At 57.2% G+C, this 16697-nt stretch overlaps 1 protein-coding gene across 12 annotated transcripts in view; it reads right to left on the reverse strand.

Moving 5' to 3' along the window:
• Positions 1–3899: 3899 nt before the first annotated feature.
• SLC45A4 (solute carrier family 45 member 4) overlaps positions 3900–16697 on the reverse strand; it is an 82278-nt gene continuing 69480 nt past the window's right edge. For 11 of the 12 annotated variants that reach the window (XM_072774674.1, XM_072774675.1, XM_072774673.1 and 8 more), the window contains 6 exons: positions 16139–16327; positions 14146–14325; positions 12557–13593; positions 11841–11940; positions 10544–10755; positions 3900–8497 (listed from right to left, as the gene is read on the reverse strand). In XM_072774674.1, the coding sequence (XP_072630775.1) occupies positions 8141–8497; positions 10544–10755; positions 11841–11940; positions 12557–13593; positions 14146–14325; positions 16139–16327 (2075 nt within the window). In that variant the 3' untranslated portion in view covers positions 3900–8140. Of the gene's footprint in view, positions 8498–8605; positions 8686–10543; positions 10756–11840; positions 11941–12556; positions 13594–14145; positions 14326–16138; positions 16328–16697 lie in introns of all 12 variants that reach the window. The other variant, XR_012006929.1, reaches the window with a different exon arrangement.

Consider the following 16697-nt stretch of genomic DNA (forward strand, 5'->3'; position numbering starts at 1 on the left):
ATAAATAGATCAATGGAACAGAATGTAGGATCTAGATACATAAGCATATAGTCAGCTGGGATTCAACAAAGATTCCAGGACAATTCAGTAAGGAAATTTTTTTTCAACAGATAGTGCTGCAACAACTGGACCAATATATGGAAAAAGGAAGAAGCTCAACCTTAATCTCACTTCAAAAAATTTAATTCAAGGTGGTTCACCTAGATGTAAAGTTACAAGTTCTAGAAACAAGCGTAGAATATCTTTGCAACCTTGGTACAGATAACAATGTCCTAAAGAGAACACAATAATAGCTAAGTAGGAAAAAAATTGATAAATTGGACCTCATTAAAATACATTAAGAAAGTAAAAAACAAAACAAGAAAAACCTGGGAGTAAATATTTACAGTGCTGTACCTGACAAAGACTTATACCCATGACATATAAAGAGCTTCCACAAATCAATACAAACAGCTCGATTAAAAAATGGGCAAAGGATACTTTTCCGATGAAGATATATGGATGGCCAATTTGAAAAGATGCTTAAAATAGTCATTTAGGAAAGACATTAAGCCACCATGAAATACCATCTGATCGTCACTAGAATGGCTAATATTAAAGGCTCACAATAGTGAACATAGGTGAGGATATGAAACCAATGGAATGGACCGACCAAGACAGCAGTCGCCCACTGCTGGATAAAAGCAGCATAACCACTTTGGGAGAACTGCTTGCCAGTTACTTAATTCCACTTCGTGGTTGTTATTTTTTTTTTTTAAGATTTATTTATTTTAGAGGGAGAGAGAGACAACCCTAAGCAGACTCCCCATTGAAGGGGGATCCCCATGTGAGGCTCGATCTCACGACCCTGAGATCATGACCTGACCCGAAATCAGGAGTGGGATGCTTAACCGACTGAGCACCCCCCCCCCGGCGTCCCCCACACCTCGTTTATCACCTGAGAGGAATGAAAACCGAGCATCTTAATTTGTAATAACCGTGTATTGGCAACACCATCATCCAGAGAGCAGATGTGGCGCGTCCTCACAGTGGAGTCCTCGCTCCACGTCAGTGAGAAGAGACTGGCTGGCCACGCACACAGCAGTGTGCACAACTCAGAGGCAGTGAGCTGAGTGAAAGCAGCCAGGCGGGAAGGCCACAGACTCTGTTTCCACTCATATTTAGTCCCAAACAGACAAAAACCAATCCATGGTGACCGAGTTCATACCAGTGGTTGCCCAATATCTAATCAACATAAATGTAGGATGGGATTGAATCGGAAGGCCTCAAGGGGGGACCTTCTGGAGTGAAGATGTTCTACACAGACTGTGTGAGGAGGGTGCATATGTCAAAACCCAGAGACGTGTACACTGCCTGTCTCCATATGTAAATTCACCTCAATTAAAAACCAGAACAACAACAAAAAAATCACTACAGATCCAACAGCTGTTGAAAAAGATAATAAAGGAATATTTTGAACTTGATGCCAATAAAGTTGACATCTGGCTGGAACGGAAACACTATTTGAAAGGCACAAACTATCAAAGCTCATTCCAGAAGAAACAGCCTCAACAGCCTCATTTCTATTCAAGAGACAACTCATGGTTTAGAACCTTTGCATAAAGACAATTTCACAAAGAATTCACCAGTGGGGATGTCTGGGTGGCTCCGTCGGGTGAGCGCCCAGCTCCTGATTTTGATCTCAGGGTCAGGGGACGGCCCACATTGGGCTCACGCTGTGCCTGGAGCCTGCTTGGGATTCTCTCCCTCCCTCTGCTCTGTGCCCTTCCCCCCCCAACTCGCTGGTTCTCTAAAATTCATAAGTAAATCCTTTAAAAAAAATTCACTGATGAACTCTTCTAAACATACAAGGAAAAAGCATAAGTTATACAGTAATTTTTTTCCTAAAAGTTAGGAGTGAATGCTTCCCTATCTCATTTTTTGATACCAATAGTACCTTGCGACCAACGCCAGACATTACCAAGGAAAAACAAAACAATACGATACCATTTCCCTTCATAAACATAAACATTAAAATCTTTAACGGCGATGGGATGGGCTTCCCTCCCGGAGCCTCACTTTCCTCCAGGCAGGGATGGGACATGTGCGACGCCCCAAAACCCCCTCCACAGGGAACCTCGCCGCCCCCCCCCCCACAGCAAAGGTACCCTGTGAGCATTTCAGATCGGTTCCTCTTCAGCCTGATTGTCGGGTTTCCATCGTTCCAGGATCCCTCCCCTCTTGTCCGAGGGCGTGTGTGTGTGTGTGTGTGTGTGTGTGTGTGTTTCCTATCATTTCTAAGGACCTGGAATAGAACACCATGTGTCCACCTTCTGGTACCTCTCAGAGTAGTTTCCCGATCTAAGAATTATAATACAGTCTCCTTCTCTCCATTTTGTTGGAAGAACCAAGTAACACAATGATGTAAAAGAACCAGTGGAAGCAAATAAAAGACGGGTAATTACCACCAGTGCCTTCTCCAGACTGAGCTACAGGCCAGAGGCGGGAGCTCTCCTGAAGAGTTTAACTGTTTTACAAATAAATTGTTTTTGCCCACCTATGTCCTACCTGAGGTGTCCCACCCTTCCCAGGAAAATCCTAAGGTTCATCACCCAGAAAAATTAAATTAGTGCTGCATTTTTAGAAAGATAGATGAGATCTACACAGTAGACAGATACAAACTTCGCTAACAGAAACAGAAAAACCCCCAACAAAAAGCCTCTGTCCATCTTGTTGAAAGGACGTAGGAGACCTCTACCGGCGAATACAGTGATCATATATTTTGGGGCGCCGGGGTGGCTCAGTTGGTGAAGCAGCTGCCTTCGGGTCAGGTCACGGTCCCAGGGTCCTGGCATCGAGCCCCACATCGGGCTCCCTGCTCCTCGGGGGGAGTCCACTTCTCCCTCTGCTCATGTTCTCTCTCAAATAAATAAAATCTCCAAAAAAAAGTATTTTGCTAAACATGCAGATTGCAAGCCCATCCATGTGCAGTTCCGTTTTTGTAAAACAAAACAAAACAAAAACAAACAAAAAAACACGTGGTTTCTGTGTCAGCCCGGGGGGAGAGGGGAGAGGGTCTAGCAGGCTGGGGCCCCTAGTTTGCTGCCCCCCCCCCCACCCGGCCGGTGGCACCTGCCCCCCAGGTGAGCTGAGCCCAGGTGAGGCTGGTGGAGGGCAGGCGGGCGGCAGGGGGCGCTGTGGCTCCGAGGCCGCAGAAGGTGCCCACAGGGCTCCCACCCCCCTCTGCTGCCGTGGGCTCCTCCCTCCACCCCGTCCCGCCCCTCACCACCCCCACACCCCGTGCCCCAGGGCCAGTGGATCCTCCAAACTCCAAAACGAGCAGCCCTCCCCATTCCGAGGTCACCAGCCCGTGGCCCCCACCAACCCCCTCGGCCTCCTCCGGGCTTCATCCAGTCCCCGGGTGGTAGCAGCTTCCGCCTCCAGGGCCCCTCCAGCCCGATGCCCTCGCACCCTCGCACCCCGGGCCTCAGGCTGCAGCTGCTTTACGTGCATGGCCAGAGGTGCGGCCCCGCCTCTGAGCAGCTCCCCCTCTGCGGCCACCCCGGGCCAGGGGGCCAGGGGGACAGGCTACCGGCTGGGCGTCACCTCCCACACCCCGACCCGCTCAGCCTGGCTGAGCTCCCACCTGGGCATCGGGAGGTGGGCAGAGCGTGACCTCGGCACCCTGGGCCGGGGGCGTTGGGAGGGGCCTCGCTGAAGGTGGCCTGTGCTGGTTCCAACCCGGCCGGGAAGAGGGGACTACAGGCTGCAGGGTGGGGAGGGGGGTCTGGGGGGACCACAGGAGCCCCTGCCAGTCGGCAGCCGCCCTCCCCCACCCCACCCACCCAGGCCGCCCCAGCCCAGCACAGGAAGGCACAGGGAGGGGCCTCGGGGGAAGTGACTCAGACACACCCACGTGGTCACCTGGTAGGGAAAGGTTTATTAAGATTTAACCACAGACTTACAGCAAAACAGACCCAGGAAGGCCCTGGGGGGAGGCCAGGTTGGCCTCGGAGGAAGGGACAGAAATGCAGCAGACATGCAGGCAAGGTCACCTGGGAAACCACAGAACCACGGGCTCTGCGGACACAGACACCAGGCTGCTTTTCACCACCTAATAAAAAAAGTTAATGTGCGATATTACTCTTCTTTATAGTCCCTTCTCCTCATAAAACATTATGTGTTTAACACACACTTATATCGTTGCTAAAATCAGCAAGAGCTATTATACTGCCCCAACTTAATAAGTTGATAGAAAAAAGTTGTCCTGTGGCCAGTTCACAATGGAACTAAATAGCGTTGTTCCGAGATGCCTGGGGAGTCTGGTAACAAGAGGCATTTCCAACAAATGGGTCCTTCTGCCCCCGAGAGCGCGTCTCAGTCCACAGCACGAGGGGGGGTGGCCCTGGCAGCCCGGGGGAGGGAGCACCAGGCCACCCCGAGGTCACGGCGGAGCGGCCCGGCTCGGGGCTCAGGCCAGGACGGCGGCGGCTGGCTTCGGTGAGGAGGTAACGGGCGGCTTTCCAGCTGGGCCCCCAAACGTGACGAGTGTCCAGCGCTGTGCCGATGGGACCCACCTGGCCAAGCGCCCCACGGAGGGGCCTTCAGGGCAGCCCCAGGCCCCGAGGCAGGCAGGCGGATGCTGGGCCTGCAGAGCAGCTGCTTGTGGATGCACGAGGACGGCAGGGGGGGTTCCAGCAGCTACGGGGCCCTGCTTCCCCCCCCTCCCCGCCGGAGGTGGGCAGAGCTCCGAGGAGGGCGGGTGGGGGAAAGGAACGTTTGGTGGGTCTTCTCCAACGCGGGTTTGGGTCCGGTGTGAACTGGTTGTGTTTTACCACCTTGCCCTGCCCCTTAGCCCGCTCTCGGCTTCTCTCCACATCCTGCTGCCTGCGGCCCAGCACACAGGCTCCACTTTGGGGATGGGGGGGGAGGGGGGGGGCGCGTGTCAGGGACCTGCTTCCCCACACTTTGGTACCTCAGACACTCATGTGAGCACCTGAGGGGGGCGCTGGTCACCCTGCCTCCCTGCCTGCGCCTGGCCTGGTCTTCCCGAGGGCTCCAGGAACCCAAGGCTGGGTGTCAGGGGCAGTGCGCAGCGGCCGCCTCGCTCAGCAGGTGTGAAGCTGCTGCTGAGCCTCCTGCCCCCACTGCCACCGCACGGTCACGACGGCCCTCAGCCAACACATCAGGGGCTAAGGGGCGCAGAGTGGGGGCCTGGCCTGACGCGGACAGCACCCCACCTCCTCCCCACACGCAGTCTCCAGCACAACCCAGACTTCAACTGCATGTGTTTGGGTCATTTCTTTGCCAGATTCTTTACTTTGCTGACTTATGGGGAACAAAAGGGCAAATCAGACCAACGTTAGCCTATTTTGGTGACAAGCCCATTTAATGCTACACAGCCATGCACCCAACAGCATGCCCACTGGCCGTGCTCCCAGCCCACTGAGCTGTGCCCAAAAAGCCCAAGGCCACCCAGGGGCCTGTCAGTCACTAGGCTGCACACGAATGGCCCTGGGACCGTCTGCTGCGTCCCCACTGAGCTACAGCGTTGGGAACCCCACCTGAGCCACAGACAACAACCACCTTGTGCAAACAGCCAGCTCCTCCTCGCACCTCTTAAGACACAGGTGAAGACACTCAAGGGTCTCGAGTCAGTGTGACCTTGAACAATCCTGAAATCCCCTCGCTGCAAGGGAGGGCAGAGGCGCACCTCCGCGCTCGCACCCGGACCAAGAGCCCAAGGCGGCAGCTGCGGACAACTCTGACCCCAACCACAAGGCACCTCCCTCTCCTCGCAGGTCTGCATACTGACCAGGCCCACAGAGTAAGAAAGAGCGGTCGTCAGCATCCACCGGGCTGCATGCCCTGCAAACACCTGCACAGCCACCGGCGTCTGCAACCCCGCCCTGGGCTGCTTTCAGGGTGCAGGGCGTCTTGACCCTAAGGGCCTCACAGTGTCCTCCGGGGGCCTTGTCGTTTCAGATCACGGGGAAGCGTGAGGCTGGGGCTGCAAGGGCTGACACACATCTTTGGTGGTGGTCCCGCTGGAAGACCCTCACGCCAGCCTGGGCCCCGCGCGTCCCGTACACACAGCTGTCGGGCTCCAGGTCTGGGGGCACCGGGCACAGAAGGCGGCTGCCCGGGGAGCCACGGCCCTCCTGCTGGAGGCCTGTGTTCGGTTCACATCATATCTCAATTCGGGACTGATCCACCCCTGCCCCAAATCCTCTACTCTCCTGCCACCCCCTTTCCTGGTGACCCCAGCAGGGCAGGCTGCGACCTGGAGGACCCAACCCAACTAGGGTCCCGGGAACCAAAGTGGGAGGACCCAGGGTCACAAAGCCATCAGGCGGACAGGCCGCACTGGATCCGGGGCCTGCCAAGGGGGCCCGGCCCGGCTGGCACAGGAGGCTGGGGCTTTGCACTGAGGCCAGCAGCGCTTCCAGCAGCAGGAGGACTGTCCCTGTCCGAGCTCGACATTCCCTAGGCCGCCTCACGGTCAACACACAGAAAACGCTTGCGTCCTGGCGCCAGTTCTCGGAGGTCCCGGGCTCCTGAGTGCAAGGGGGGCCGCTGTGGGCAGGCACTGCTGCTCCTCGGACACGAAACACAACCTGCCCAGTGCCACCAGCGGCTGGGGGACACGGCGCGACCAGAGGCCGGCCAAGTACGCTAGACAGCCAGTCCTTTGAATACACAGAAAATTCAAGTAATTTATTTAAAAACTGCTTAGTCTCATCTTGAAATATATATACATATATATATTACATATATGTGTATATATTTGCTTTAGAATGATCATATTGCAGCATGATTGTTCATGCATCTTAAAGTTCTTTATTTAAAAAAAAAAACAACTTGAGGCAGCGAAGTTATACCATCGTCTGTGTCCAGGTGACATCAGGAAGCTTGGACTGACCATTCCAAAAGAAAAGCAGAAACTGCTCAGTTATAGAGACTGTGGTTTTGAAGAGCATTCCCACGCAGCTGCAGCATCTCGTGACTGTGCTTCCCCAAAGTCCGAGTTTCGCTTAGACGCTGAAAGCAGAAACGCTGCAGAGTCCTCCGGGGAGCGGACCTTCCTTGGGTCCCAGACACTTGCTTCACTTTGCCACTGCTCGGACTCCAGCGTCGAGCGGGGTGAGCAGGCGACGAGGTCAGAAGAGGTCAGAGAAGTCCCGGTGCGTGGAGTCCCCACGCGCCGGGGCGAGTCCCACACACCCGAGGTAGGCCTGGCAGCAGAACCCAGGGGGCAAGGCCGCGCCTGGGCTCTGCCCTCATGATTTCCCCAACGAATGGTTTAAACACGAGTCAAAGTGCAACAAAGGAGTCGACGACCTCTCCAGGGAGCTCCGGACGAAAACGACGGGGTCGGGGGGCCGGGGATGGACGTGTGCGCACCTGCTGGGGCCCACCTGCTGGCGGGGCACTGCCCCCGCGGGGCACGCTCAGATCGCCCTCTCCTGCCCAGGGGGTCCCTGTCACCACGCCCCCCGCTGCCCCCCACCGCTGCCCAGAGGCAGGCCTGCCCCACGCGCCATCTGTCAGAATCTGAGGAAAAGACGTGATGCTGTTTTCTTCTAAGAAAACCAGTTTTGAGAGAAAAAATTTTTTCTAAAATAAGTAAAGAAAAATACTCTCCAATAACTGCAGCACCAACAGAACGTGAGGACACCTGACAGCACGACCCGACCGTGCGGGCGTCCGGAGAGGTGACGGAAGGGCTCAGTCACGGTCTACACGCTGCTGTCCGCGGGACGCACGCGGGGCACACGCAGCAACGACAGCACGTACTTTCGTGTTTGGTTATGACCTTGGGAAATGAACATCTTACTTTTCTCTAAATTGCTTGTCTCGATTGTAAATCTGGCTTATAATTTTAAAACATGCAGAATAATACACCTGCAGAATACAAGTTGAAATTAGAAGATCTTTTTCAATTAAAAAAAATATTTCAAATGATTTTTTAATCGTGGAAAAAGTAATTAGTGTGGTGTTTTTGCCTAGTGGCTCAGCCCTACCCTACAGCTACTGCATCCCCACCGTGTTGTGAAGAACTCTGGTTTGTGCTGCCACCAAAGCCAATAGTGACCAACCCGCCCGCCACCCGTGCCCCCCCGGCCACCCCCCCTGGAATGTGTGTGCACCGGGGTGAGGCTCAGACCATCGACTCTGTCTCCACCAGCCCCTGCAGGCCTTCCTTCCGGGACAGCGTCAGGACGGTGGGCTTCTCGCCGCCATCCCCGTCACCCGTCGGCTGGGAAGACAGGCCTCTCTGCTCCTCCTTGGCCTCTTCCGACACCTCTGGGTAGATCACCAGGAATGTGGCTGTCAGGAAGCCCAAGAAGGAGCCCACGGAGGCCACCATGGGGATGACGCGCACGGTCCCAACGGCGTCCACCACGCCCCCAAGGGCAGACGCCACCAGGATCTGGGAGATGTACACCTGGCAGGAGAGGATGGCGCAGTCTATGCCAAAGCCACGCTTGGAGCTCCCGGGGCTGTGGTGCACGTACTGCAAGAGAAGAGAGCACAAGAGTGAGGGCTGTGAGGGCAAGTTAAACCATTGGTCAACATTCCCGTGGTTTGAATATTAGCTCAGAAGTCTGGAAACAAAACTTGCCTTCCACTCAGCTGCTTGGCGACCACTCAGCCTGTCTCCCCGACCCCGTCCCACTTCTATTCAACATTGTATTGGAGACTCTGGCCATTGCAATAAGGCAAGGAAAATAAATAAAATGTATTAAGGATTGGAAAAGAAAAAAATAAATCTCATTATACACGGATGATGGGATTGTGTATGACGTCCAAAAGAATCTACAGATATGCTCTAAGAATTAACAGAAGAGTATGCCACGTTTATGGGTAGAGAGGCTCAAGACTACAAAGTTTTTTAACTCTCCCCAAATTGATCTATATAATCAGTGCATTTTCAATTAAAAAGCCCAGAAACTGATCTAACATTTAGATAGAAAAGTAAAAGGTCAAGAATACCCAAGACAATCTTACAGAAGAACAAAGCTGAAGGACGTACAGCATCAGGTTTTGAGTCTTATTACAAAACAGTGGAACGCTTGTCTGAGGACAGACTGGCCGGCCAGTGGAAGAGAGTACCGAGGGACCGGAAACACCACCCCCACGCGGGCACCCAACTCCGACAGGGCCCGCACCGCAGTGCAGCCGGGGACCTCGTGGCCCTTAACAGTGAGTGGCACTGGGTCACGCAGCTACCCGTCCGTGGGAAAACGATAAAGTCACGCTCTTCTACCTCAAACCACACACACGCACAATGTATCCCAGGTGGACTGCAAGCGCGCACAGGACAAGGCGCCACCCAATGCCACCGCCAGCAGAATGGAGCAATAAACTGTGGCCATACGGTGAAATACGAAAGGGAATGAAGAACCGCCCTCTGCAAGCACAGGAGGGAAGCACAGGCGTGAAGTCAAAGCAGACACATTCCAATCACATAAGGTTCAAACATTGGCAAGATGACTACACGGAGCTAGAGCTTAGTACCAGCACCACTCTTCTATGGTTTCTTGGCCTGCATTAATTTCTCGTTCGTTTGTGAAAAATCCGCTAAGCTGTTCCTTTATAGTTTGGGTACTTTCCTGTAGTCGTGTTATACTTTAACTGGAAGGCTTGTTGAGAAATAATGCTTTTATTTTGGTTTTCATTAGTTTGGTGTTTGGTAGGCACCTAATCACACAGGATTTACTTTGCTTCTGTAATTGCACAGAGAAGATTAAACATAGTTTAGGTTTAGGAAGAAAGAAATACGAGCTTTCTCGTGTTCCTTTACTCCTAGAGTCTGTGTTGGAAGCTTGAGAACCACGGTCTACACCTGCACTGTGGCTGCTGAGCACTTGGCAAGGTGGCTGGTCTGAGTCAAGAGGTACCGCGGGTGTGAAATACCCACAGCATTTCAAGGCTTGGACACATCAATCAATAGTTTGTACTGAGCGTGTGTTGAAATAATGGTATTTTGAATGTGCTGCAATAAGCAGAATATGCCATTAAAGGGATTTTATGGGTCTATACCCCTATTTAAAGGTAGCTACTCAAAAGCGTAGCCTGACCTAGATAGATGGCCCATGCTCTATTGGACAGGACAGTGCTGGTCGCGCTCCCCTCATTGGAGGCCTGTGAGGGGATATCAAGGGGCAGCCAGCCCCCCGGGCACCCAAACAAAATCCCTAAGATGCAACTGAAGCGTCCAGGCAGGTGCCAGAGGGCAGGGGTGCCAGCTGCCAGGCCACGGAAGGAGCAGGGCCTTTGGAGGCAGGAAACCCGTGCCTTGGACTGACCCGGGCAGGCGGCTCTGTTGGTCCCTTCAGAACCAAAGACCTAGGGGGGTGGTCTGCACCCCAGGTGTCCCCCATGGAAGGCGTGGAGCTCTGCCTAGAGATGTGCAGAGAATGAGTATGGGCTTCGGAGCCTGATGATCTGACCTGACATGCATTTCAGGCTGGTGACCTCGTACCCCAGCCCCTCTTCCACTGCCCCCCCAGTGTCCCGCCCTCGCATGCCCCCCTGCCCCCCGCAGCCATGGACGCACCTCCTTGATGTCGTGGTACTGCCCGAGCAGGGCATAGGGGCAGTAGGAGATGCTCATGGAGACTATGCCCATGGTGCTGATCATGATCATGGCGACGTAGACGTTGGCAAACATGGCCATCACAGCCGTGCCAATGGAGAAGCCCAGCGTCCCCAGCACATAGATGACCCTGATGCTCAGGTCGTAGTTGTCCAAGTACTTCTGTAACAGGGCTGCAGAGAGAGCGAGGCCACAGGACAGTGACTGACGAGGCCCTGAGCCGCGTGCCCACCTCTCCTGCCCCTTGTCGCCTCTGCGGCACGGAGGCCCTTCCCCGCGACCACATGACCACCTGCCGCCACACTGCTGCCCCGACCCCCACACACCTGCAGGTCACCATGCCTCCCTCGCTCAACTCCCAGGGGCTCCAGCACTTTTGGGGAAAAGTCAGCCCTCCGGGTCCCAGCGTCGGGAGCCTGGTCCCATCGTGCAGCTCCCTGGACCCTCCCTGCCCTGCAGCCCACCGAGCCCAGACCCACACCTGGTCGAGACTTGGGATCTCGAGGGGTGGCTGGTTTCCTCAGGAGTAAATGCCTGGTCTAAAGGGACAGACTCCCACTCCTCCTTTCTACCCAACGGCTTAATATCACCTCCCCCCGGAAGCATCTCTGCCAAACACAGCCAGTCAGGCTGGCTTCCAGCTGTCCGATGGCCTGGACCTCGGCCACCCTCAAGTCCAGGCCAGGTTGACACCACGCTGACCTTCCCCTTCTATGGTTCGTGTAGAGACGGGGCAGGACCCAGACCAGACTTGTTTAGGAGACCCCGGGCCCTGGCTGAGCCCCATTTCTGGAAGGCTGCTCCCAAGACTAGGGCTTGGCACCTGGACCCCCATCCTCGATGATAAAACCGCACCTCCAGCCCCCGCCCCCCGACAGTGCAGAACCTGAACACACCTCATGACCTCACGCCCACTGTGGGATTGGCACCCCCCTCCCTGTGCTCCTGGCTAAGATGCACGGAGCCCTCTGCGGGCTCGCGGGCACAGCTCGGGCAGTCCCGCCATCGCCCTGGGCCCGACCCTAGCCAGCCTCCCTCGGAGGAGCTGCTGGGCAGGAACCAGCTCACAACACCAGCCTGCATGGGGGCTCGGGAGGCACAATTCTAGACACACCAGTCTCCACGCCTCTGCCCCTGAGCCACAGCTGCATTCAGAGTCAGGCCCACCTTCAGAGCACGATGACCTTGACCTCGGCCCCACTTCCCAACCCACAGCATCTCCCAGGGAACGCCGCCACCGGCCCAGAGGACCACTTACCTGAGCAAATTGCACCGGTGGCCGCGTAAATGACCAGGCCCCAGCAGCCCATCTTCACACCGGCGTTGTAGGCCTGCCAGGCAGTCGAGTTGGAGGGAGCCTGTTCCAGAAAGGAGAGACTGAGGTTTGGGGCTGGCAAGGACAATGTGCCACACCCTTTGGGCGAAGGAAAGTTACTTCCCATCTCAACCGAGGGCAGGCTGTTTACAGTGCTGAGCGCTACACGGGACAGGAGCCTCAGGCTGGTCTCCGGGCTGTTTTAAGCCCCCGCAGCCTCACCCCTGCCCTGCGCCGGAGTCGGAGGGAGGCCTGCCTGGAGGGGAGGGAGGCCGGGCCTGTGCTCAGGCCACAGGTGTGAGGCAGCTGATGCCATGGGAACAGAAGCAGGTCCCAGGCGAGCCGGGCCGCAGGGAACACGGGTTCCACCCCCTGCCCCCGAGCAGCAAGGGGCAGGTGGGTACGGAGTGGCGGGGTACCGCCTTCCTTCAAGCCTCTCCAGCTCATCACCGCATACCCCTAACCACAGAATCTGGGGTACACGTGGCCAGCTGCCCCCAGTCTGCCTTCCCCCCTGCACCACACGGGCACCGGGCAGTGGATGCCGTCTCGGGAGCAGCTCCTCTGCCGCTGAGCCCCTGGCCACCGTCCCTCCTGCTGTCACACGCCCCCCGGCCAGCACCCTTCTGGCTGCCAAAAGCGAGGGCCCGGGCTCTCACCTTGGGGTCCCCTTCAAAGATGACCTGGCCCATGAAGTCGGTGTAGAACACGGCCTCAGCGATGACGGAGAACCAGGTGAGCAGGTGGCAGAGGCATAGCCGCATCAGCTCCTTGGGCATCTTCAGCATGGACAGCCACAGCAGCCGCACGGTGGTCTCACCCTCCCCCTCCTCGCTCTCCGTGTCCCCACTGGACGTGGTGGCCCCGCTCTGGTTCCGGTGTCGGCAGCGCTGCCGCTGCCGCTTCTGCAAGTCGTACAGGTCGCTCATGCTGCGCGACGGCTTGATGAGGACCACGGCGTTGGCCCGCCGGTAGCGGTAGCGGTGGGACCCGATCTTGCCGTAGTAGGAGAAGGTGCTGGAGGCCTGGCGGCGGAACATGTGCCTTCGCCGCCTCATGGAGCCGGAGGCGGCCGAGGGCTTCGTGTCCACCCTGGTGTAGCCGACCAGGCCGTCTTTTGGGGGAGAGCCGCTCCCGTTGGGGACTTTGGCTTCGTTCAAGTGATTATCGAGCAGCGTCTCATCCTCCTTCGCAGTTTCCCTGAGCAGTGAGGCCAGGCGGGCCGGCCTGGCTCTGGCGAGCTCCTGGCTGGTGCTGCGAGGGGTGCCGGGGTATGAGCCGTCGTGGAAGATGGAGGGCTCGATGTCGGGCAGGAAGGGCAGCTCGGGCTCCAGGTCCAGGGCGGCGTCCGGCACGTGCAGCACGGAGTCGCTCTTGCTCCGCACCATGTCCACACTCAGGTAGTCCAGGGTGAGCTCATGCTCTGACTGCACCTCCTCGGGGAACAGGGCCACGCCACCGTCCAGGATGTGCACGCGGGCAGCGGGGGCCAGGGCGTCGGCCGCCTCCCCGCCCCGCTCCTGCTGGGGACTGTACTGCTCCTCCTCGATGCTGAACAGGTGCAGGGTCACCGACACCACGAAGATGATGGCCGCGAAGAAGAAGAGCACCTGGTTCTGTGTCCGGAACCAGGCGCCCAAGAAGGTCTGGGTCCAGTCCAGGCCCCCCAGCACGTAGCCGATGGCCCCGCCGAGGCCTGATCAGGTGGGAGAGACAGAGGGAGCCCGTGAGTGGTGCAGGGCGCCTCGACACTCCCTCCCTGAGGAGGAGAAGCTAGGAAAGGTCTAGAAGGGCCTCTATCCTTAATCCTGGACCAGGGCCACCACTCATAGCTACGTCCTGAGTCAGGATGAGTTTTGGGGATGGAAAATGAGGAAACGGTAGGAAAAACAAGACGAGAAACTACAGCTGACCCTAGGTTTGGAGATTAACAGACTCCTGCCTAAGGAATCGGGAGCAGCTCTCTGCCAGGACAGGAAATGGATGGCTGCCCTCGACTCCGGGCAGTCCTGACCGCGTTAGCCCTAAGCTCAGGAAGCTGCTGTTCCCAACGGATGTCAACAGAGCCCGAGTGCAGGGACAGGTTAGCAGCGGCCTGCTCACCGCCTTGCCCACGAGCAGCCATCCAGCACCCCCACCCCAAGGTGGGGAGGAGGGAGCCACGGGAACAGCCTTCCCCGCGCTGGTCCTCCCTGGAGGAACCGGGTAAGGGCTGGGGGTGGGGTGGGGGCGGGGGGCGTGCGCTCACCAGCAGAGAAGGCATGGATGTTAAGAGCCATGTCCTGCTCCTCGCTGTCCACCACATCCAACAGGTAGGCACGGATGGGGCCCTCGGTCGCATCGGCGCTGAAATCCAGGACGACCACCCCCAGCACTGTGAGGACGATGCCAATGGGCTGCCGGTTGGGGACATCACCGAGAGACAGGCCTGAATGAATGCACAGGGGCAGTCAGGCCTCAGCTCCTAGGACAGGATGGCCACCAAAGGGGAGGTGGGGACGCTCTGGCCAAGGTCAGAAAGGGCATGTCCCTTGGGACAGACTCTAGGACAGAAGATGGGCTTTGGTTTTTTCTATTTCTGTTGCTTGTAGGGTTATTCTTTCTCCCCAGTCACGTGAGCTATTGGGTGAACCTCAAGGAGCTCACTTATCTTTAACCCTTCATAGCTAAAGAGGGAAAACGGTCCTTCCTCCCCAACCCTCATAGGGGAAGCAGGGCGGTGTTGGGAGCACTAACTGAGCACCAGTGAGAAGAGGTGATGGGTGACACCCTGAGGTGCACGCACTGCCAGGGTTCAGGATCAGCTGCCAGCCAGGGCCTGGGGGGGAGCGTGTGCACCCGCCTGGCCCAGCGCCTGCAGGGGAGCCCCCTCAGTGGGTCTCCCCGGTCATCCACACACACGTCCCTATTTATCCGCTGTGGTTTCACACCCTCCAAAAAAAGACTGAATCTGTCTAACAGACACTACATGGTGACCCCGGGTTTATTTTCTAATTTGCTTTGAGAAGAGTTAACGTTTTAAGGCCAACACTGAGAACATTTCCCAAGGCAGACGGCACCCAAGGCACTGGCCAGAACCACGGGCGAGACACCATGGGAAGTACTCACGACGCCCACCCCCACCCCCAGGGCCGGTCAAGCACCTTCTAGGAAGGGCCTGGGTGCCAGAAATGCGTGGCCCTGAGGAGCGACGTGAACGGCCCTGCTCAAGCACCATTCCTCCCTCAGTGGGCTGGAAGCACCCAAAGCAGCTCCAAGCACAGCCACGTCTCACCTGTCCTGGGGAGTATGCCCTGAACCCAGAGAGCAACCCGCTACCCCGATGGTGGAGCTACAGCCTGGTGCTTGAGCTCTGCTGGCATCCTGTCCCCACGCATGTGCAGGTGGCAGCGGGTACAGAACAGGGGCCCCGAGCAGATTCGCGGCAGCACAGGAGGTGTGGGGGAGAAGCCCAGGAGAAGCGTGAGCTCCCCAAGAGAGAGGGCGTCGGGGCGGGGCCGTAGCCCACCCGTCCCTGCCCCTTGAGGCCACGTTCCAGCAGGACCACCTGTGCAGATGCAGCCTTCGAGGCCACAGCTTTCCCTCTGGGTCCGTGTGCTGGGAGGGGACGCTGGCCACCTAGGTAGGAGGTGACCACCTGCTAGAGCCTGCAGCCCCCCGCCCACAGGGGCCTGGACTCCAGGCCAGCAGGGAGCAGGGGCCTCGGGGAAACGGAGGGTTTCTGGGGCACCTTGTGAGTGCTCCCACATCACTGGCTTCCACCTCACTTGTCGCAGACGTGGGGCATGCCCGCTTACGTCGGATCATAGATCAAGCCTCCGCCTTAAACAGTCATTGCCAGAAAATAAGGTTTTGTTTTTGGCAGTTTTGATGGGCTCCCTCAGGGCAAAAACTATTTTCCCACAAAGAGCTGCTTTAATTAAACACCAAACAACAACAACAACAACAACAAAGGCAGAACAAACCACGAGTACGTGAAACAAAAAAAAAGTATGGAACTGGGTCTGGACGCTTTCAATACCAAGTCTGAGAAACGGAGAAAAACGGAGAGGGAATTTCTGCAGCAAGGCTGGAAACAGGACGTGCTGTCAGATACGCAAGGAAAACAAGCGGGTCACAACAGGAAGGGCTTCCCTGCGAACAGGTCCCCACGGCGTTCCCACGTGGGGCCCGGAAGCCCCAGGGCAGCCGCCGCCGCCAGGCTGCCCCCCGCAGGGCTCTCGGGGCGCAGGGACACTCACCGATGGCGGAGCCGTTCAGGAAGAGCGCCACGCCGAAGAGCACGCCGACGCACAGGGCGAGGATGAAGGGCCGCCGGCGGCCCCAGCTCAGGGTGCAGCGGTCACTGGCCGAGCCGATGATGGGCGTGAAGAGGAGGCCGAGGACGGGGCTCAGGAACCAGGTGAGGCTGTAGTACTGCTCCGGGAGGCCTGCGGCAGACACGGGCAGGCTGTCGGGACACACGCGGACCCCGCGCCCTGGGGACGGGCGCCGCCGGCACAGGCGCGCATGCACATGGGCACACACATCTGGGTGCAGGAAACGCCACGGGGTCCTGGTGCCTCCCTCGGAAGCAGAGAGATGGGAACCAACCACAGCCCCGTGAGAAGCATCAGGCAGCCTGGGACCAGCCCCTGGGACCTGCTGCAGGTGCACCCACACCCAGGCACCCAATGTGACGAGCAGAGCCTGGACCGGCCACACACAGTAGAGACCAGGCGCTGTGGGGCCAGCCCCTGGGACCTGCTGCAGGTGCATCCACACCCAGGCACCCGGTGTGACAAGCAGAGCCTGGACCGG

The sequence above is a fragment of the Canis lupus genome, chromosome 14 (assembly GCF_048164855.1).
Source record: "Canis lupus baileyi chromosome 14, mCanLup2.hap1, whole genome shotgun sequence".
NCBI lineage: Eukaryota > Metazoa > Chordata > Mammalia > Carnivora > Canidae > Canis > Canis lupus.